The sequence below is a fragment of the Gobio gobio genome (assembly GCF_949357685.1).
Source record: "Gobio gobio genome assembly, chromosome: 24".
NCBI lineage: Eukaryota > Metazoa > Chordata > Actinopteri > Cypriniformes > Gobionidae > Gobio > Gobio gobio.
In genome coordinates, this window is record NC_137120.1 from 37,452,787 (window position 1) to 37,477,188 (window position 24,402).

Below are 24,402 nucleotides of genomic sequence, written 5' to 3' on the forward strand. Positions count from 1 at the left end.
ACGGCAGTATACAGTTAGCAACCATTTTTATAGTTATCGTTCTTGGTGTGAACTGCCCTTAAAAAATATAATTTGGCAACTGAAGATCAGCTCTGGGAGTCTGCGATTCCTTCACAGTATTGAAATTCCCCTCTCATTTCCGCAGCTAATCGTTCGCCGACCTTCCACGCGCCACGGGACGGCCTGCAGACCTTTGTAGGGGAGAACTTTGTGTACCAATTCACAGCCACGGACCCAGAGGGCTCGGCCCTACTCTTCCAGCTGGAGACGGGGCCCCCCGGGGCCTCAATTTCCCCGGCCGGGCTCCTCATCTGGAAAGTGCACGAGGAGGAAACACACAGTTTTCAATTTACTGTGTCTGATGAGTGTGATGCCCGGAGCAGATTTACCACAGAGGTGAGAGACATTGAGAGATTGATACCTGACGGATTCTTATGTTTAGGACTGATATGAATTTCTATGAAACTTGACGTACACTTTAGTTTTTTTAAATGATAATATTAGTTTTGTAATAATGATTCAAGCCTCTTCTGTCATGAAGAAGCAGTTCTCATAAAAATTAAAATTGTATAATGATTTAATCTCCCTCATGTCGTTCAATAAAATAGAGAACTGGATAAAATAAAATATAAAATAAAATGTAAACAATAAAATAAAATAAAAACAATAAAATAAAATATAAAAAATAAAATAAACAATAAAATAAAAAATAATTAAATTAAATAAAAAAAATAAAAATATACATAAAATAAAATAAAATATAAACAATGAAATAAAATATAAAAAATAAAATAAATAAATAAATAAATAAAAAATTAAATATAAAATAAAATAATTAAAAATAAAATAAAACGTGTATTAAAAATAAAATACAATAATAATATAAAATAAAATGATAAAAAATAAAATTATAAAATAAAATAAAATGTGTATAAAAATAAAATACAATAAAAATATATTATAAAATAAAAGAGTTTTATTCATTTATTAAAACAGAAGTTATTAAAACAAAAAGTTATAAGTAATTTTGAAAGTACATAAATAAAAAGCAGTGACAATACTAGACTAGATTTTCATAGCATACAGTGTTGCATTTTCAGTATCAAGCTACTTTTTCTAATGAGCAGAGTTGTAGTATTACAAAATGTTACATCACTATGTTTTTGTCATTTTATTGTGCGAGTTGAGGCAATAATGAAATATGCTCTCCTAAACTGTTTCCTCCCTAATATGTAGCATTGGGAAATCGGATTCATTTTAGTGAATCAATTTGTTCGTCACTTAGGATAAAAGTGTCTGCTAAATGAATAAATGTAAATGCAAAGCGTGTATATTCACATATCTCATGGCCTCATTCAAAGGCCTCATTTATTCATAGAAAGATCGAATTAATAATTGAAACAGGATTGCATTGTGGTCCTGTTTTCCTTTAAACAACCAGTGATTTGCTTGCGTGACATTAGAAAACTAAAAATGGTGCATTTTGACATATGTCATTCAGTAATACATAGTATATACCCTATACTATATGAATATGGTAATCATTCAGCATCATCGCACTACCTTAATTTGAGTAGATTTTTAGAGTTCCATGTATGTCAACCATTTTTTTAAAATATCACGGCATAAGGACAGCAGAACTCCCGGATTCTCCCGAGTCCTGTCTCACAGCAAGCCGGTGCAACGAAAGACAAGCGTCCTTTCCATATCCTTTGAGGGCTCTAGACGGCTAACAAGCATCTGCTTCCTGCCTGCTAGCGCTTATTAAAGACTGTCTGAGTTTGAGAAATACAGGCGATTGAGGACAGGAGAGAGAGACTGAATGCAATTAGCAACACTTCTGAAAAACAACACACTTTTGCATGAAGTTTGGAGTCAGTATAGGTACTTCAAATATCAGAAAATAGGGGTTGGAAAAAAGTGTAATCAATAAAAACATTTGACTATTTTATATATATATATATATATATATATATATATATATATATATATATATATATATATATATATATATATATATATATATATATATATATATATATATATATTAGTGCTGTCAGTTAAACGCGTTATTAACGACGTTAACGCAAACCTATTTTAACGGCGTCAATTTTTTTATCGCGAGATTAACGTTCTTTTTGGTCTAACAAACTTTGTAGTTTTTTCACATGCTGTTGCAGCAACTAGTAACGTTAGAAAAACTACAACACCACTCCGGATGTAGCTAGACCGGAAACAAAACATCAGGCACGCTGCGGCTGCCCACACTTGTTTGGGCCATTAAAAGAGTAGACGTGGATGGCAAGCGTGAGACGCCGAAATGAGAAACGTATTATGCCATGGTTTAACTCAGTGGTCTTCAACTAAAAGTGCTTGTCTTGAGCGCTGCTTTCTGCTCTGATGGTGCATTCACACCGGACGCGAATGAAGCGTTTTGCGCGAGTGATTTAAGTCAATGCAAAGACGCAAATAGACATTCTGCGGCGCGAATTAAGCGGCGTGCATGTCGCGTCATTCGCGTCCGGTGTGAACGCACCTGCATGCTTGACCGCGCGTCTGGGTCTGAATGTAACAGTGAGCATTGCAACGTTAACTGTTTCATTAGCCTACGTCAAAAGGCTTCGCGGTCCGGATTTGGACCGGAGTCCGCTAGTTGGCGACCCCTGGTTTAACTGCACTATAGGCGGAGTCCTAGTTTACCTTGCATGTGCACTTTGTAATTTTATTTTGTATCACCCTGTTTTGATCCCTTAGAAAGGGCTGTTGAAGGGGCTGTTTGTGCAACAAAGTATTTTTTTTCACCCTTTTATTGATGGACAGTGTTACATTGTGTGAGCGATTATTTGCTCCAAGTGTGAATGACTGCTTCAAGTGAGAATGTTGGTGTGAAATCGAACACTAAAGTATGCCAATGTTGTTTTCAATAAAACAAACATTTGAACAAAGCAAGCCGATCCACTTTTCTATGTTGATAAGAGCATTAAAATAAGAAAAAATAATGGGACAAAAAGAAATCAAGGGACATTTAGAATAAATAAAAATGTGCGATTAATTGTGATTAATTGTGAGTTAACTATGGCATTAATGCGATTAATCGCGATTAAATATTTTAATCGTTTGACAGCACTAATATATATATATATGGCTGTCAAACCGATTAATCGCGTCAAGTTCATGTTTACCTAATGTGTGTGTGTGTGTGTGTGTGTACTGTGTATTATGTATATATAAATACACAAATATGCATGTACAGTTGCAAGAAAAAGTACCACTTGCAGAAAATGTGAATAACTAAATGAAAGAGATCATACAAAATGAATGTTTTTTTTTTTACACTCTAAAAAATGCTGGGTTAAAAACAAACCAAGTTGGGTTGAAAATGGAGAAACCCAGCAATTAGGTTGTTTTAACCCAGCGATTGGGTTGTTTTAAGCAAACATTTAACCCAACCGCTGGGTTAAAACGTCGTATTCACTGGGTTAAAACAACCCAATTGCTGGGTTAAAACAACCCATTTACTAGGTTAAAACAACCCAATTGATGGGTTAAAACAGCCCATTCACTGGGTTAAAAAAAAACATTCACTGGGTTAAAACGACCTATTCACTGGGTTAAAACAACCCAATTGCTGGGTTAAAACAATCTATTCACTGGGTTAAAACAACCCAAAAGCATTTTTTAGAGTGTAGTACTGTCCTGAATGAGATATTTTACATAATTTTTTACATATAGCCCACAAGACAAAAAAAATGCTGAATTTATTAAAATGACCCCGATTAAAAGTTTATTCTGCAAGTGGTTCACATACTTGCCACTGTATATATTTAAGAAAAATAAATTATATTTATATATAAAATATTTTTATTTATATATAATATAAATTATATATACAGTATATACATGCAAATATTTCTTAAATATATAGATGAATGATTGTGTATTTATATATACATAATTATACACAGTACACACACACATTATGTAAACACAAACTTTTATTTTGGATACGATTAATCACGATTAATCGATTCGACAGCACTAATATATATATATAAATATATATACACCTTTATATTTTTTACAATAAGCTATATTATATGGGTCAATGACATGTATTTTTTGCGTCCGAATTCATTATTTTGTCACATATCAAATTGATCGACAATATTTCCTTTATAAGATACTCTTAAAACATTTTTTTAATTCAATTGACTTTTTGAGTTGTGGTGTTTTAAAGACCTAAAATGTCAGGTGGTGCGACCAGCAAATTTACATTTAAAAGTATCAATTCCCACTGCAATTGCAAAATGAAGTAAGAAATATAAATGTAAACCATTATATAATGTATACAAAAAAAAAAAAATACATAAAAACTCACTATGGAAAATTGTGTTCTGAACACATAGAAAAGTGTCAGTTTATATGAATTGGACTAAAAGTGCAATACATAGAAAAGGGAAAGGGAATTTACCATGTGATATGCATTTTACAATGAGTCATATGTATATTGTATATGTATATTATTTTAAATTAATATATGGTCGCACCACCTGACATTTTCTGGATGGTAAAATGAGAAATCTTGTTTAATAATGAATTAATGCTGTCTTAAAAGCTATAAAACCAATATGAATCAACACCATATATTTTTTGGACATAAAAATGCATTTTAAAACTATTTTTCTTAAAAGTATTATTTTTTATCTTAAAAAATATATATTATTATTCTTATTTATCATTGACCCATTGTACTTTTCTAAATTATAAAATTAAGATACTATATTGTAGGGCTCTAGTATATATAATATAATAGTATATGCATTTTTAATGCAATTTTCAAAAATGTGTCTGTGTACAAATAAATGAAATTAAAAAACAGTATTATACTATATACTTATATATAAACATGGTATTTATATATTTATTATTGATTTATTTATTCCAGCTGATGAACCCAAACGCGTATATATTAAATACATAATGTAAATATTGTAGAATAAATATACTGTATATATTTTTGTTAAATTCCTCGACTTATGTTTAATAAACGTTTGAAATCAATATATCATTGTATATTGTAATTATTTGTAATTACTTAAATAATATCTAAATATTGATAATTAATAATGTTAACATGGATAATTAATAAATTAATTTTAAAAAGTTAGTGTTACATACAGTGTGTGTATGTATATGTGTGTGTGTGTATATATATATATATATATATATATATATATATATATATATATATAATATTATAATTATATAGTTTTTGAAACACAAATTTGACTTGATTACAGGTGATCGTACGGCCATGTGGCTGCATGAACGGAGGGACGTGTGTGACTAACATCAGGTATCCAGCGGGCAGCGGCGAGTACCTGTGTGTGTGTCCGGCGGGTTTCCATGGCGACCTGTGCCAGGAAGAGCTGAACGAATGCGGCTCCGGTCCATGTGGAGCAGGAGTGTGTGTAGATCTGCTCGACGGGTTTGAATGCCAGTGTCCTACTGGACTCACAGGTATATCACAAATTATGTTCAAGTATGTCAGATTCCCTTTCCGTAAAAATGTACGCTAATAACTGCTTATTAAAGGGTTAGTTCACCCAAAAATGAAAATTCTGTCATTAATTACTCACCCTCATGTCGTTGGACACCCGTCAGACCTCCGTTCATCTTCGGAACACAAATGAAGATATTTTTGTTGAAAGCTGATGGCTGAGAAAGGCTTCAGGTAGGCCTCCATTGGCATTCAGTACATTCACACTTCCAAGATCCATAAAAGGCACTTAAAACGTCGTTACAAAGTCCATCTCACCACAGTGACTCTACAATAATCTTACGATGCGACGACAATAGTTTTTGTGCGCAAAAAAAAATCAAAATAACACCTTTATCCAACTTGTTCTTGTCTTCCGTGTGTGCCTCCACGACGCATGCGCGAGAATATGACGTAGATCCGCCGTTCGGACAGATGACCCAGAAGCGATTAGTTTACAATCAGAGGAAGACGCGCGTGTCTAAGCTGTTGAATTCTACATTGATCGTGCTTTAGGTCTCGGCGTAGTTCTCAAAATTGGGTTAGAGTGTGCATTTCATGGATTCCCGAACCCCAGCGCTACGTCATATTCTCGCGCATGCGTCGTGGAGGCACACACGGAAGACAAGAACAAGTTGGATAAAGGTGTTATTTTGATTTTTTTTTGCGCACAAAAACTATTGTCGTCGCATCGTAAGATTATTGTAGAGTCACTGTGGTGAGATGGACTTTGTAACGACGTTTTAAGTGCCTTTTATCGGCCTTGTGAGTGTAAATGTACTGAATGCCAATGGAGGCCTATCTGAAGCCTTTCTCAGCATCAGCTTTCAACAAAAATATCTTCATTTGTGTTCCGAATATGACGGGTTACGGGTGTCGAACAACATGAGGGTGAGTAATTAATGACAGAATTTTCATTTTTGGGTGAACTAACCCTTTAATAGTTAGTAAGGTAGTTGCTAAGTTTAGCGATTGTGTAAAAAAAATATGGTCATGAAGAAGAATATTCATGCTATAATAAGCAACTAGTTAATAGTGAGAACTGGACTCTCTTTTTTATTCTCACAATATTGCATTTATACCTCATCCTTGGATCAATGTTTTGTATTTATTAGTGTGTGCATTTTGTTCTTATTGATTATGAAGCAGGTCATCTAAATAAGCACAAACTCTTGGCTCCGTTTCATTTGAGATCCAATTACATTGTCGTATCTTGCCAAAAAAACCCAACCCTAGTTATGACCGGCGAGCTCATTTAGTTTCTCCGAGCTTGAAAGCAGCCGAATATATGTGGGTGAAAACAAAAGGCTCCAAAGCACTCTTGCCTGGAAATTTCAGACAAACGGCATTGATGTTTCCACACAGTGTCTATTCTGAGATTGGCGGTTGAAATCTCTTCACGGGCGATGTGCGAATTAGTATTTCTCGGCTGAATGCAATGACTGTTGTTGCTTGAAGTTGAAATGAAAAGCTTTCCTGTCAGGACTCAAGCTTTTACCTTGGTGTTTTTTTAATATCTAAGGACAGCGCATGTCGAACCAGGCCAGAAGAGCTTGTCCATTTCCGCTAATGGCAATGGATGCGCGAGATGAACCAACACCTCTGATTGGATGAAAGTTTGTGTTTTGCTGCAGCTCGTAACGCTTCGGGCCTTTGCAGATGGTTTGGACATTATTAAACATCCCCTTCAAACACACTTCTAAGAGAAGCCACAAACAACACAAATACAAATGAAAATATGGACGAATGCCCAGCAGCTACTGAACCCACACAGAGTATCTGTATGCTATTCTGCTACTGGGAGTAGTAAACAGGCCAAAACACAGGGATGAATCGGCCCGGAAATGTTTTATCTTTGCTGAAAGCAGTGTTTGGTATGGATGTTTTAGCAGAGGAAAGAAGTGGCGGAAATTATTATCATTCTCTAGAAACACAATGTTAGTGTTTTTCTGGTCATTTGAATTTCAAATGTGCTTCATATTTGGTTAACGTCAACTTCTATATCTGAGAAGTGCGTTTGGCCACATAAAGCTTAACTTTGAATAACAGTTATCGGATAAAAGGCCATTCTTTCAAAGGTCTGAAGTGTAACATTGACTGTAAATGCTATTGTTTTTCACAGTGACAATAATAAACATATCTACGTGCATATGAATCAAGATATGCTAGTCACACTTTATGAGGAAAATGATTGAGTTGTGACTTGCCGTCACAACTCTTATGGTTGCTTGGCAATGGCTTTGCAGGCGCTATATCATAATTTAAAGAACAAGATATTATTAAATAACTTGCATTTTAAATGAACACTCCACTTGTTTTGAAAATAGGCTCATTTTCCAACTCCCCTAGAGTTAAACAGTTGAGTTTTACCGTTTTCGAATCCATTCAGCCGATCTCCTAGCCTGACAAGCCAGGGAAGCTCTGGGAACACACCATTGGCAGGGCTCAATCCGTGGGGCGGGATGAACGGTTGTAGTGCTACAACCAACCTGAGCAATGAGGAAGGTGAAGCAGAGCTAGATTAAACTTTCGCCGTATCCGGTCGGCAAAACTCTGAACACATCTTCCTTTCTTAAGAATGACTTCAGTGCCATTCTTTGTTCTTTTCTCAAAGAAAAGCTGAACTCAAGTCTTCCAGAGTCGCGGCCAAACTCGATTCAAAAGACCGCTGTTCGCCAGCTTCTTTGTTTTCAATTAGCATGCGGAACCTCCACAACTCTGCCGTCATTATGTTAAGCCCGCCCACCGACTCTATACACGATGTGATTGGCCTGACCAGAGTTTGGTTTTTCCAGCTCGCAAGTCTATGGAGAGTTGCTAGACTACCCTGGCTGCAAATTAGATTTGCTGCCGCTAGGGTGCGACTAGATTTCTAGGCTACCGATCTCCGGGTCTGGCAGTAGAACTTTTAGCATAGCATAGCATTTTACGATAATCCGATAGGGGTGTAACGGTACACAAAACTGACGGTTCGGTACGTACCTCGGTTTTGAAGTCACGGTTCGGTACGAGTTCGGTACAGCAGTTAAATTAATTAAATTATAACTAAAAGTTTATTGAAGATATTGCTGTGTAAACTATATAGGGAGCCCTGGCTTGCACATTAATATTTAAGGTTAACAACAGAGCCAAAACTATTAGCCTAAATTCAGTTGCTATTTATTTTTAGGTATAATAATCAACACTCATAAGCTTCACATAAGGCTGTTTTTGCATTCATTTCTAAATCTAATTTCTAAAATTGTGTTTTTTCTCCAATTCGTTGTTGAAATATAGCCTAATCATTTATACACAGTGAGTGTCATTTTCATGACAGGTTTATTTAAACATACATGAAATAATCAAGACATCACTAACAGGTTAAGTAGAATATAATGAATATATAGGCTAATATAGTACATATATTTAGCAAAATAGTTGATTTCTCCAGTGAACTAACAGCCGTGGACACTGAATGACTGCCTGAGGTAAATGTGATGCAACATTAAGAAATTAATTCATGTTTATTCTTTAGGAAGAGATGATCGCGTTCACAGATGATCGCGTTCACACGCGCACGCCGCGGCCGCTTGAGCTGACGTGTCTACAGTGATCAGTCGTCACATTAAAGAGCGTCAAAACGGCATTTATCGGTTGAATCTCATGATAAAATATACTGAATACTTAATATGTTCGTGTGGGAACTAGGACTGAAGTGTGTTCCGCACTTAAAACAAGCCGACTGTTAACTGCTAAAGATTGCAATCGTAACCGTTCGGTACACACGCGCACCGAACCGAAAGCCCTGTACCGAAACGGTTCGGTACGAATATGTGTACCGTTACACCCCTATTATCCGATATGATAAAATTGGGTATCGTATGACTCTGCATCAAATCTAAAGAGACCAGTTCCGTTCAGAAATTATAAGCAAAAAGCTAAACTTTTCATATCTCCTAACCACTAGGTGGCACTGCGTCGAAACTGTGGGTTGTGTTGCAGAGATATAGCCTCACTTTCATTTTGGCGGGCATTTCATCAAATTCGTATGAGTGTTATTCGAGAAACATTTGGCGAACCAACTTAAATTCCATAACTTTTTTTCAGCATGGTCTGAAGATGATATGGTCCAATTTTCGTGAAAATCGGCCTAGGAGTTAGAAAAAGTAGGGTTTTCTGAAAATTCGGAAAAAGATTTGCATGACAGAAAATTACTTCACAGAGTGCAATCATCAAGGAATCGGAGAATTTTGTTTCTAGCCCTTACAGTTCAAAAGTTATTAGCATAAACATGAGTGCAAATTTGGACAGTTGGTGGCACTAGAGGGATTGAGTTAGACTCCAAATTTGCTCTGGTGACAGGTCAGACTGTCCTCCATCTGTGTGCCAAATATCATAACTTTCCCGCAAGCGGTTCTATGGGCTGCAATAGACTCAATAGCGGAAGAAGAAGAAGAAGAAACAGAAGAATAATAAGAACGCCAACGGATACAAAAGGTGCCTACACACCTTCGGAGCTTGGCCCCTAATAACAATCCTTGTTTTCTGTCCATAGGTGTCACATGTCAGGATGATGTGAACGAGTGCGTGACAGGGCCATGTTTTCCTGGAGTCAGATGTGTGAACGGCTTCGGCTCTTTCAGGTGTGGCTCCTGCCCCCGGGGCCTGGAGGGAGATGGGATCTCCTGCAAAGGTAAGAACCCTAAATTTCTGCCTCTGAAGTCTGCCTCTAAAAAAAAGAGTAAGAACCAAGTTAAACAGTGTCAAACAAAATATGACCCCAGCTTTGTTGCACATACAAAAAGGAGGAAAAGAGTTTTCTTTTCTTGTTTAACGGTCACCCACAGAGGCCAAAGCAGCACAATCCTGCAGTTCTACCCAGGGTTTACTTTAGGGAACACAGGGCTTTTCTTTTCAAAGCATCAAAGTCTCAGCTTGAGCGCTTCCCTTTATAATATGCTCACAGAATTGCCAAACAGAAGTCAAAATAGTGTTTTGCAATAAAACAGCTACATATTTTGACTTGACAAAAATGTGTATATTTTTTCAATATTTTTATTATTATAATATTTTTTATTACATTTTTTTATAAGTAAATAAGTACATTTTATTTACTTATTTATTTTTTTGAATTATATTTTTTAAATATGTTTTTAAAATAAAATATATTTAAAGATTATATTACAAAAAATGTGTAATTACTAAAATGGCTACGACATTCACAATACAATTGACTTTTCATTTTCCGTCAGTCCTTAGCACACGATGTAACTACACACATCACAACATGTAAATAGGAAAATGTTGGCGTTATTTTGTCACTTATTGAGCAGTAGGCTGGCTGGAGCTGTTTACCTCCAGTCTTTGTGCTAAGCTAGGCTAGCGGTGTGTGCGTCAGACAGAGTTAAGGCACGCACAGAGATGGGAATGGTGTGAATGGACTTATCTAACTCTGGGGGATACGGCAAATAAGCTAAAGTCCCAAAAAGTCGGCGTGTTCCTTTAAACAGGCAAATCGCTTAAAGGGAACACCCCCAAAACTATTTTTTGTCATTACTTACTTTTTTGTCATGTTATTCCAAAGCCGGATGAGTTTCTTTCTTCTGTTGAACACAAAAGAAGATATTTTGAGGAATGTTGGTAATCAAAGAGTTGACGGCACCCATTGACTTCCATAGGGGAAAAAACACTACGGAAGCCAACTGTCTGGTTACCAACATTCTTCAAAATATCGTCTTTTGTGTTCAGAAGAAAGAAACATGGGGGGTGAGTAAATGATGACACATTTTTCATTTATGGGTGAACTATCCCTTTAAAAACTAAAGTTTATTCACAATGACTACCCGGCATTAGTCTGGATGCTAGCCGAACTTAGTCCTGCCCACAACATTTGAGGTCAGGAAGTTCGGTCTGGACTTGATCCGTTGTGGAGCAACTATGCTCGAACCAGAGCTGTTCGGACCAATCAGATTGTCAGGGCGGGCTTTATACGATGATGGACAGGTGATCAACAGTAACATCATCATGCACGTCACCAAAGAGTGCTTGGGTTGAATTTGTTTACTAAACGGAGAACTTGTTGTACTCTGTGTATCCTTAAATTCTTTTGTACAACACCGGCAAAGCGTGCGTGCGTGCAGTTGAGTTCTGTTGACAACGCGTCGCTCAACGCGTCACTTACTCCGTTGCACTGATTGGTTGTCGGTCTATCCAATTGAGTGCAGAGGCGTTTTCTTTCCTGGTTCGGTTGAAACACCCCATAATCACAGCCCAATGGAGCAGCATCAGACTCATTTTCTGACTAGAATCTGAGTATGACGACGTCAGGCTAGCCTGGCATGAATTTGTCATCTAAAAGCGGGAAAGACACACTGGTTGTACCACTTGACATTTTTAAAGTAATTAAATAAAAACTTTATTTAAAATCCAATGTGTTGAGACCATAAACTAGATATTTACTACCATCTATTGTTATTGAGCCTTTCTGAGCTTAAATCTCAGTTTGATTGGTTGTGTCTGTTTTACGAAAAGATACGTTGAGTTTGTCTCGCACTGTTGCTCAAGGGGCTTCTGACAGCTGTTTTCCATCCTCTTCCATGTGCTTTGACAAAATGCTCTGCAAATGTCTTTTGACTGTAATCTCCAAGCGATAAATCCTCGTTCACAGGAGCCCCGTGTTCACGGTTTCCCCATCAGAGGGACAACGATTTGATGACTTCTTCAACCAGGCCCGGGCCGCTATTACAAACACAATCTGCGTGATTGCAGCATGCAGAAATACAACAGAGCAGCGAGAGCTGGATCTGCCGGCCCGCTTTGATTATGACCAGCTGAACTGCGGGTGGGAGAGCAATACGATCCAGATGGCAAAAGATAGTTATCCTCCCTGCACACACACGGACACTATGCCAGACTCTGCTCTTGTCCAGAGATAATTGGTAAAACATCTCCTCGGTAGTTTCCATGTGGAGAGAGAGAGAGAGATGAAGTTAACTTCTAACGTCTCAGGTGTGCGGCTCCTCTGACAAGCCGAAGAGATGACAGCCTCAGCACTGAAACTCTTCCGTGAGAAACATTTCAGAGCGGTATAAATTGCTAGGCGGTTGTTGGATACGGCACAAGATGTTCAACTAACACAAGGTATCAGTCTTGGAAAATGGGGAAAGAAAAGAGATTTTCAGTCACAATTTTTCATTCTCCATTGGAAAGCGAAGTGAAACTCAAAACACAAGACCATTTTCGGGGATTTCCAAATTGAAAAGCTTCCCATACCCACATACAGTGACTAAATACACAATTTTGGTGTCATTTTAAAGGAAACCCTTTGAAGTTACATAAAACATTGCTAAAAGTGATAAACATGTAAGTATATGTTGTCTGAGCTGTAATAACCAAAAGAGGCGCTTTTTGATTTTTTTGGTTATAAAGTCATTTTTGAGTGTGTAACTCAGGCCCTGTGTGGTCTAGCACCGTGCAGGCAGTTTGGGCTGTTTCCACTAGATTGCAGAAAATACTGCAAAAAGAATTTTGTCTGTATCATGTTGTATGCCAGATTTATTCAAATGGATCTGAATGGAGGAATATTATATGCTGGGAACAGCCTAAACTGTCTGCAGGGTGCTAGAGCACACAGGGCCCGAGTTACACACTTTCAAAAATGGATTTATAACCAAACAATCAAAAAGCGCCTCTTTTTGGGGGGTTTTTATTACAGCTCAGACAACATATATTTAAATGTTTATCACTTTTAGCAGTGGTTTATATAACTGCAAAGGGTTTCCTGTAAAATTACACCAACATTGTGTATTTAGAGACCACTGTGTGTGGGTATGGGAAGCTTTTCAATTTGGATAGGCCAAATCCAGGCGGAAATGATCCCAGAGTACTTCAGTGTAAACAAGTTACTTTGTGTAAAACAAATGCCAAAGTCTCCAGAAAGCTTCCAAATGGTACCACATATGAGGTCAGAGCTCCTCCATAGACATTTCAAATTTAAAGTAAATACTTGATTATGTCATTCCGGACCCTTATCAGGGTCTGCAGTTCACATTAGATTAGTCTTTTCAAAGGTGCAGAATGTTATTCGATTTTGATAAAATATTAGGAAAACCTTTTTTTAACAACAATATGTACAACACACAGAGATGTAATTTGTACCTTTAGGGGTACAACAGCTTGTCGCTGGGGCGGTACCCTTAAAACGACATCTTTGTACCTTTTTTATTCCTAAAAGGTGCATATTAGTACCTTAGAGTACGAATACGTTCCTTAAAGCCACGTTTCCACCGCAGGAACTTTCCCCAGAAACTAGGAACTTTGGGGTGGTACTCGCAGGAACCGAAGTCTAAATGAAGTTCCAGGTAAATATTTCCCCCTCCAAACGGCCCTGCTCCCGAGGTAGTACTTTTTCAAAGTTCAGGAACTTTCGGGGGTGGGACTTGTGCGCTGAACATGCTGATTGGTTGAACTCATGCAGCATTTTATTTCAACCGCCATTTTTAAAAGTCTTGCGAGGTTGGTTCTGTGTTCAGTAAATATCAGTCTTGCTCTTTCTGTCCGATGGCGCCATCTCACGGTCAATGTCCGTAATAGCTGATAATGACATACTTTGTCTTATTCTGAAAGCTCGTAAAGCTAGATTTAAAATAAGTGTCGCTTTAGTGTCAGTGCTTGTCTCTTTTCCGCGGTTTTGTTAATTACATCTTTAGTAAACCAATACATATCTAGCAAAAGCAGCGCTGCTTGCATCTCCTCCATACTTGTTATTGTTGCAGACAGTATCGCACAAAAATGATTACTGTCCGTCGCTGACTGGGAGGAGCAGTCGCGTGCAGTCCCACGTCTCTGGACTAATTTGCCTAATCTTCACGGTACTTTAGACCGCAGTGGAAACACAGACAGTAGCAGGTCTGGGGGGAAAAAAGTTCCTGTAAAAAAAAGTTCCTGGTACAAATTGTTCCGGATAATTTCGGTGGAAACGGGGCTTAAGGTACTGCTATGAACCTTTTTGTGGTAAAAAAGGTACAAATATGTCCTTTTAAGGGTACTGCCCCAGCGACAAGCTCTTGTACCCCTAAAGGTACAATTTTGACAAATTTTTTCTCTGTGTGAATGGAACTATGGACAATATGCACAACTATGGAAGCTTGTTTCCGCCACGGAATGTAAAAGATAATTGCAATTTTTTAAAAAGTCCGACTTTTTTTTTCACAATTGCAAGTTATAAAGTCAGAACTGTGTGATTTAAACAGATTTTTTTCCCCCTCAGAACGTCTTTTGAGAAAAGAAGTCAGGATTATGATATAAACTCGAAATTCTGAGTTTTTTTCTTGCAATTCTGACCTTTTCTCAGGTCAGAGTTTATATCACACAATTCTGACTTTATAACAATTCTGAGGAAAAAAAGTCGAGAAATAAAGTCAGAATTGTGTGATATAAACTCAGATTTTTCACCCCTCAGAATTGGATTTAACTCGCAATTGCGAGTTTATATCACAGTTCTGAGAAAAGAAGTCAGAATTATGCGCTATAAACTCACAATTTTGAGAAAAGGTCAGAATTGCAAGATAAAAAGTCAGAATTTCGAGTTTATATCATAATCCTGACTTCTTTTCTCAGAACTGTGATATAAAAAGTTACAATTACCTTTTTTAATTTTATCAAGTGGCGGAAACCACCTTCCATACCTCACTTTTCGACTAGTAAAACATTTTATACTCTAAATATATGGTGATTTGAGCAAAATTGTCCACAGTTTGCGAGATTAAAGGGACGACACATTTTACCCCACTTTCTGTCCTTTATTCTACGCTTGTGGCATCAGTAACAAAAGCTGTCGAGTTAATTTTGAATCATCATTCTCTCTCTCTCTGTCTCTCTCATCAGCACCAGCAAGACTGGTCACATCTCGTCCCATCACCTCTCACGCTGTCTCCTCATCCACGGCTCCCGCGGTGCGGCCCATCAGCAAAGTGGCCACCCCCCTTCCTAAAACGACCTCCACTCACCTCTCGACGGAGTCCAACGAAGCTCCAAGCAAGACCCCGGTCAGCAAAGCTGCCACCAGCACGAGTCAAAGAACTGGCAAGTAGTTGTTTCCATTGTTCTTTCTCTACATGTCCACAGATGGCCAGGAAACCAAACCGTAAGGGTTTAGTTTGGAGCCAAATCGCCCACTGCTGGTGCCATGACATTGCATAAAACGATTCTTTGTCTTTCCCTGACGCAGCGTGATGTCCCTTCAATCCCCCTAGAGTCATTTCCTGGGCTGTTTTTTGTGTGTGTGTGATGTTCCCAGGAAATGACTTTCCTCCAGCTGCTAAGCACAAAGCAAGACAAGGCCTGCTGGCATGCCTTTGTGCTCGCACCTCTTACCCTCTCGTCTTGGTATAATGCCTGAAATTAGCGATTCTAATTAACCATGCCAGGCATTCATGCTCTCTATGAGACTCGACGGAGCAAGGTTAGGTAAAGGACGTCTCTCACTCACTATTTCGCAGAGTAATAGTCAAGAGGCACGTAGTCAATTCAGTTGTATAATCCTGCAAGAAAGTGAAATCACAAATGAGATCTCTTCAATATACTGTATAATGTGTTTCTTCTGCAATGAGATGCAAATGAGATTTTCCTAGAAGAAGAAGTTCTAAATCTCTCGATTTTAGAGGAGACACTCTAAAAATTATGACTTATGTCTTTTCTCGGGAGAAAATCCAAAACACAAGAGATAAAAACAAATTTCTCCATTTGCTCTCCATCCAATGTCATTGTTCTTTAGAGATGTTAAAGAGAACTCCTGAGAGTTTTGGAAAAGATATAATGTCTCAAAGAGAGTCTGCGGTCAGTATGATCTCCAACATTTCTCAGCAAATTCTTCTTGCAATCTAAAACTCTTTAGGAGACATATTTGAGATTACTGGAGTCTTTTGGGAACTAACATCTCTGTTTGATCCCCTCATTGCTGTCTGAAAGAAACAACGATATTTAAGAGATCTCCAGAGAAAAATACCTTAGTAATCAATACCAATATTTTCTTGAGTATTTGAAAAGAGATCTCAACAATGTCCCAAATTTCCATAACATTTGCCAAGACACAAGTCCGCACTCGAGAGTCAAAGATTTAAATATTTCTCAGCAAATTCTCGTTGGTTCCTTAAACTCTAGAGGAGACACAAGTGAGATTTACTGATAAAAGAAGCAGACGTAAACAAGTCTCCATTGTATCCCTACTGAAATTTTTAATGGATCTCCTGAGGGAAAAAAAGGTCTTCTGAGCTTTGGATGATATCTCAACAATGTCTGAATGTAAAAGTACCAAAGTCTGAAATTATAAGTCAAAGATCTCAATATGAACTCCAACCTCAAATATAAAATGACCAGTTACATTTTTGAGGTTAAACCTGACGTGTTGCATCATTATAAGACATATATAGCGTGAACACGATTGGGAGTGAGATTTACGATTGGAATTTTGGTATTTTCCTCATACAGACCTGTCAAAGACAAAGACACAAGAAATAGAGCTCACAAGTCATAAGACCTATGTTTATGGCACTTTGTTGCAAATAGCTCAGGGGCCTAACGATATTTGCTGGGACTGGCACAACAGGCCCCTGGAGGACATCAGAATGGGGAATGTAAATTGGCTTTATGGCTCCTCATCTTCCCTCTGTTCTCCTTTTCACTCCCTCAGGTTATGTCCTCTGGGAGTAAAATGGAAAGATAGAAAGATGAGACATCAACCACAGAGACTGGACGGGGTTCCCAAAGGGAATATGTGTACTCTAACCAGCTTTGCAAAGACATCTTTGCAGCTTTTTATTTTTATTGTATTACCACAACTTCATCTTTCAACATTTGCCTTAACAAATTTTGTCCGATTTTTTTGCATATGGTAAGCCTCTAGGGCTATAAAATTAACATAATATAGCATAATTTTGAGACAATTTGGTCTTTGAAGAATTTTGCGAGAAATATTGAGATTTTTGATTACTGTGGTATCTGTGAAATTCTCAAAGAGAAAAATATGTGAAGCAGAATATGTAGAAGGTGTCTTAATTTGATCCCTTCTGAATCCCAATTGCAGTCTAAGAGAAACAAAAGAGATATCAAAGAGATCTCATTTGGGATTGTCCTTTCTTACGGAAAGATGTGGATTGTCTATAATTGACCGATTTAGCACAATGTTTCTCTCACTCTATGCAAAGACCATTGTAATTTTACAAACTAAGAGGGTCAATGTAGACGGGGGACCCCTGTAATTGTTTGGAATTGCTGTCTGTATTTTAAAGGTTATTACCAATGTAGAAACATTCATTAATAGGATCCCAAAAGAGACTCTTACATTTGAGTTACTGTGTGCTACAAGCCCAAAGGTTAAATTAATTCTTGTCGTTCTCAGGTACCCTGGTCGTCATTTTGTAACTACTAATTGAAAATTAAATTAGACAGTGTCCCCAATGGCCATTTGTCCCCAGGCAGCACTCGAAGCAATTCTCCTTGTATTTCGTCGAACCCTCGTTTGCACTTACCTTTCTCGTCTATGTCGTAATTAATGCAGCGAAGGAAACAAAAGGATTGAGATGGAGGACAGGGGGGATTTGCAAAGTCCACAAAGATTTGCTATCCCATGAGTCATCTTTCCCGAAAGGTAGTTAAGGCAAGAGTTTGAGGAACGGGGACAAATAGCATACTCTGGAAAGCCGCTATCATCCTTGGGAGCACCTCATCTCTTGCTAATACAGTCTTGCCGGCTTGCAAATTGCCTGCCATCACACTTATGGAGGAAAATGAGATGCCAAGCAGAGGGGATGCAAGCTGTCACCCCCTCGGCCAATAAATCCCGTCGTTGTCTAAGCGATTTGCGCTGACCTTGCGGAAATGGGACAAAAAGCCTGGGCAATAACCCTTGATATGTGTAATCACAGGGCCGATAAATCTATTTTTAATGGAAGACAGCTGCTAACTCTTTCATCTTTCTCTGCTCCGCTGGCAGAGGGCAGGCTTCTTGTTTTATTTGACATGGCACGTGACGCTCGACAGAACAGTTGCACGCGTCTGGGCGATTGTGAGCAAGATGAGGGCGTACTTATTCAATAAAATATGGTGATGTGACCCCCATATACTGCTGCAAAAATCATTTCCCATGCACTCCAAAAGTGCACAGATGGGTCTTGTAACCTCTATGTGGTGGAGTAATAAGGATGCCAGTTTGTTTAGTGGTGTATAAAACTATGAGGTAACTTTTAGTCTCAGGAAATGAGGTAAAAACGTCAGGTTATTGCTTCACACCTACTGACATCAGCACATCTTCCCTAGTGTACGAGCGAGACCTCAATTTCCCTGCATAGCTAATCCTTCACCAGTCTGTTGCGGTTGGGTAACCATTGTAGAATGTGGAGACACGTGAGAATTGTTGGTAGGAGTTGAATTAACGTGAAAGCACTAGAGGATCCAGAACCCAGAGGGGTTCTGACCCTAGATTCACATCAATCTCCATCAATCAAGATGCTAATGAGTAGGAGTAAATGTTGACAGAACTTAATGTCCATGCATTCAAAATTTGTAGCAAGCCTAAAAACCAACCATGCCATGTTTCTCCACTCTCCAGGTTTTCCCAACGGACTAAATGTCACATTCAAGTGTGCAAGTAGGCCGTGTTTTCCAGGTGTTCAGTGCATTGACCTCCGGCCACCCTACACTGGCTATGTCTGCGGACGATGTCCACCAGGTTACCTGGGCAATGGACGTGCATGCTCGAAACAATCAAAGCATAGCAGTAAGTACTTTTTTTTTCAAACATTGCAGCCATTCTTCTAATCAATGGGAAGCCTAAATGACTCAACTGGAATAAATGCTTTTTTTTCCGCATAAATCTAACCTTTCATTGAAGTAAAAGAATTGAAAGTAGGGGGTAAATCACATTATGAAATAAATGCTTTTCGCCATGATTATTGGTACCCTTTTATTAAATACTTTTTGCAACCTCCTTTTTCCAATATAACAGCTCTGAGTCTTCTCCTATAATGTCTGATGAGTTTGGAGAACACCTGATCAGAGACCATTCCTCCAAACAGAATCTCTCCAGATCCTTCAGATTCCCAGATCCATGTTTGTGCGTCTTCTCTTCAGTTCCGCCCACTCATTTTCTATAGGGTCAGGTCAGGGGACTGGGATGGTCATGGCAGAAGCTTCATTTTGTGTTCAGTCACACATTTTTGTGTTGATTTTGATGTTTGTTTTGGATCATTGTTTGGATGGAAGATCCAACCACTGCCCATTATAAGATTTATAGCAGAGGCCATCAGGTTTAGATTTTTTTATCTGTTGGTATTTGATAAAATCCATGATATCATGTATCTGAACAAGATGTCCAGGACCTCCACCAAAAAAAATAGGCCAACATTAAAGATCCAGCTGTATATTTAACCGGGGACATTGGGTACTTTTTAATCCCAACAGGTGGACTTTAATCCCAACTTGCTGCCAAAAAGCTCTTTTTATAGTTTTATTTGACTACTGAACCCGTCCCGTTTGAATTTCCAGTCGTGTCTGACAACTGAATATACAGAATTTGTTTTTGGATGAGCCAGGAAGATTTTTCTTAAAACCCTCCCAAACAACATGTAGTGATGTATGGGTTGTTTTTATTTTTTTTTATTTATTTTTTTTGGCTTTCTGACCCCTTTCTGACCACTCAAACTTTCCTCCTCACCATGCATTAAGACAATAGACACACATCCGCTTCCAGGCAGATTCGTAACATCTTTAGTTGATTGGAACTTCTTAATTATTAAAGGAACATGCCGACTTTTTGGGACTTTATCTTATTCACCGTATCCCCCAGAGTTACACAAGTCCATACATACCATTCTCGTCTCCATGCGTGCCATTACTCTGTCTGACCTGTCCCATTTACATGTTGTGATGTGTATAGTTACATTGTGTATGGAAAGTGAAAAGTTGTGATTTTGAGATAGGAGCTATACTATCATTCCTGCGTAATAATCAAGGAACTTTGCTGCCATGGGTACCATGTGTGCAGCGGTGCAATGATATTACGCAGCACCTGAAAATAGTCCCCAGCACGCTCTCTGTGTAAGCAGGTTGTCACGTTGGTTATGTTGATGGAAGTTAGCCTGTTTTCAGGCGATGTGTAATATCATTGCGCCGCTGCACTCATGGTACGGCACAAAGCTCTTGATTATTACGCAGGAATGAGAGTATAGTTCCTAGTCATATCAGTCTAGAAAATCACAACTTTTCATTTTCCGTCGGTCTTAGTACACGATGTAACTATACACATCACAACATGTAAATAGGAAAATGTTGCTGTTATTTTGTCACTTATTGAGCAGTAGGCTGGCTGGAGCCGTTTACCTCCAGTCTTTGTGCTAAGCTAGGCTAGCGGTGTGTGCGTCAGACAGAGTTAAGACACGCACGGAGATGAGAAAGGTATGTATGGACTTATCTAACTCTGGGGGATACGGCGAATAAAAAAAATCCTCAAAATCCTGTTGATCCCAAAAAGTCATCGTGTTCCTTTAACCTGATGGTGGAAATTGGGATTTTCAATGCTTTAGCTATTTTCTTACAGCCACTTTCTCTTTTGTGAAGCTCAACAATCTTTTGCTTTGGTTTTACTCATTTTGATGAATGATTAAGGGAATTTGGCATTTTGTGTTTCCTCATATGTATACTCCTGTGAAACAAGAAGTCATAGCTGGAAAATTTATTTTTCCTAGTCAACTTGCTAAAAAATGTTTTAATATTAATGGGAATATACACTCACCTAAAGGATTATTAGGAACACCATACTAATACTGTGTTTGACCCCCTTTCGCCAGAACTGCCTTAATTCTAAGTGGCATTGATTCAACAAGGTGCTGAAAGCATTCTTTAGAAATGTTGGCCCATATTGATAGGATTTAATAATGTGATTCTCCCCCCACTTTCAATTCTTTTACTTCAATGAAAGGTTACATTTGAGCACATTTTTGAATGAAAGTTCAAAAGGATAAAGAATGCAGATTTATTTTTACAGCCATCTTTGATCGTATTTACCAGCGGTGCCACTAATTCTGACCACAGCTGTATATAGCTCCTTTAATCAACACAAAACTAAACTATATAACTTTTTCAAAGTTGTTGCATCATTTTACACGTTACATTTTAGCTTTGTTTAAAAAATCATCTGTCACTGTTTTCCTCTTCAATCCATTCTTAATCCTCCTTGTTTCATCTCCCGAAAGCGTAGAGCTCCAGTAATTAGAGAAAAACACAACGAACAGGAAACAAGGCTGTCGTAATCCTCAGAATGCGACAGGTGCTTTGATACGGTTGATAACTAAGACCTGGAAACGTCTAATGCTCAGTCATGCACAGGCTGCGGCACGGTGGTTGCTGACCCACAATGTGTTTTTGGCTGACGGGAATAGGGAACAGAAAGAGAAATTATGGAATTAGGAAAAGAATGTGTAAACTCATTTAGAGAGGGGATGAGGAAAGACAGTAAAGAAGAGTTAGTTAATGTTTTAGTTCTTTGGTCTTTGATTCTCTTTTTATATTTTGAAAAGCAGAACTAGCAGACTGCATCTTATCCCTTCTTATCCCCAGAGTACAGTATGTTACATTTCACTCTATGGAAATGTTGTTAGATTTCTTAATCTGTTCTTTTGCTTGAAAAATCCCTCGAATACATTTTCCTAGGTTGCAGTATCGCAGCACGACTGTAAAAGCCTTCGGAGCTGGGTAATGACTTTTAATGCATTTTTCCTTGTGAATGGGCCACTGCTGGAATCATTCCTAATAGTGCCGTTATCAGGAGTGAATCCATGAGCAGCCACAGTGGGAACTAGAAATGAAACAGCTTCATTTTGCTAATTCCCTCATTGTCGCCACATGCGGCCTAGATTCCTACACACTCAGAAACGGCAGCGTCTCTCTATTGTTAGCATTGCGTCTTTGTTCCTTGCTTGTGGATAGGGGACAGAATAAATCTTGAGCGGCCACAGCGACTATATGTTGTGAATGAGTAAATATACCAGCATCACCAAAGGTTTTAAGCTAGTACTAAGCACTATTGCATCATTACTGCACTTCTGGTGGTCTCATTGTGTAAAATCTTCAAAGGTCTGTTCAAGATCTCCAGAGGATTTTGGTGAATCATAACTGCAGAATACACTGTCAATCTCTTCCTTTCATTTTGGTGTTTTGTTTTTTTTGTGCTTGGTAATGAGCCTTACCGTGCCAAGTAAACTTTTAAAAGTATTTACTGTTCATATGCTTGACAAGTTGCTTGCAATCTTGCGTAATAAGCTTATCTTCTCATCTAGCACCCCGCTACTCACCGCAACTGACCCAAGCCAAGAACAAACTACCCCATGTCTCGCACAGCGTTCCCCATCTGCACCTCCCCGTCCTTCCCTTCAGGCAATCTCAGAGACGCCTATCCTCACCAGTGAGGACCCCACACCATCAGGCCACCTATCACATTCCCCTCCCGCCAACCTTTCCACCTGTCACAGGGAAGGGGGAATTGGCGCTTATGGCGGGACACACACCTGCCTCAACCATCAGCAGGGGTCGACTCCTCCCCCACTCTCACAATCAACTGAATGTTCTTCCAAGTCCAGAGGAGCGAGATGCTTCATTTAAAGTCTCGGCACAAGGATTTGCGGGCGTCACGCCAGGAAAAGTCACTTTACCTCACACTTTGAGGCATGTCGAGGCACTGAGGCAGTCTCCAAAGCAACCTAGTCTGGTCACAATTACTCGATCTCGACCTTGGACACCTCCAGACAACCAGCAACCCCTAACAGCAGCCCTAACCTCCCTATCCTTCTCCTTCTCTGAGTCAGAGTTCTCCGCAGACGGAGGCCTTGGAGCCGGAATCCAAGACCCATATGAGACTCAACCACTGCCTCAGGAGAGCTTCACCTACCTTGGTGAACAAAGCAACACCAAGTCTCTGGACAACCAACCGACTCTTCAGAACCGTAAACACCAAAGCAAGAGCACAAATGTGGTTCTGTTGGAGGAGAGAAGCTTCACCTGTGCAGATGTCCCTTGCTTCCCAGGTGTCCACTGTGAGCTTGCAGGGGACGGGCAACCTAGATGCGGGCGGTGTCCTTTGGGGTACACAGGAGATGGCAGAATTTGCAGAGGTAATTTTAGATGTATAGATGACTTTTCTTCATTATGCAGTCAAAGTTAGAGTTAACGTTAGAGACTTATCCATCACATAAGCCCCGTTTCCACCAAAATTACCCAGAACAGTTTGTCCCAGGAACCCCCTAGACCTGTTGCTGTCTGCGTTTCCATCGCGGTCTAAAGCACCGGGAAGATCAGTCCGGTGGCGTAGGACTCTCCTCACATATTTTAGAGTGGTATTAAAAAGCAACTTCTAATATATAACAAATATTCATGTATAATACAAATTTAAGATGTCTACATGAGTTCTGGGTAGGTCTAACATGGTTGGGTAGTTTGGTCATGTGACCACACACACTTATTTCTTGGTACTGCCATCTTAACATAATGATGACGTGAAAGCTCAGAAATGACAGGCAAATTTTCTAAGTTAATTTTTGAATAGCTCATACATTTTTTTGCACATTAATCATGAAAGGGTTATTTATACATACATATTGAAATTATTTGAATACATGGTTTATTCTGTTGTCAGGCTGCAGATAAATGAAGACGGTCACAATTGTGACCGGTGGTATAACACAGGGAGTCTATGTCCACTATGTCATTCTGTGTTATTCACATGAAATCTCTTTAAGACTGAACTGATATCTATCCATCTGTCCATCCTTCCGTCTGTCTGTCTATCTATACTTCTGTCTGTCTGTCTATCTATGCTTCTGTATGTATATACTTCT

The 24,402-nt window shown here is 38.7% G+C and overlaps 1 protein-coding gene across 1 annotated transcript in view; it reads left to right on the top strand.

Annotated features, from left to right (window-relative positions):
• The window catches only part of LOC307120651 (von Willebrand factor D and EGF domain-containing protein), a 114,599-nt gene that overhangs the window by 71,045 nt on the left and 19,152 nt on the right, over positions 1-24,402 (top strand). The window contains exons 17-22 of the mRNA XM_079807769.1: positions 146-396; positions 5,301-5,520; positions 10,074-10,211; positions 15,404-15,601; positions 19,125-19,292; positions 22,849-23,679. Of these exons, the coding sequence (XP_079663895.1) occupies positions 146-396; positions 5,301-5,520; positions 10,074-10,211; positions 15,404-15,601; positions 19,125-19,292; positions 22,849-23,679 (1,806 nt within the window). The remainder of the gene's footprint in view (positions 1-145; positions 397-5,300; positions 5,521-10,073; positions 10,212-15,403; positions 15,602-19,124; positions 19,293-22,848; positions 23,680-24,402) is intronic.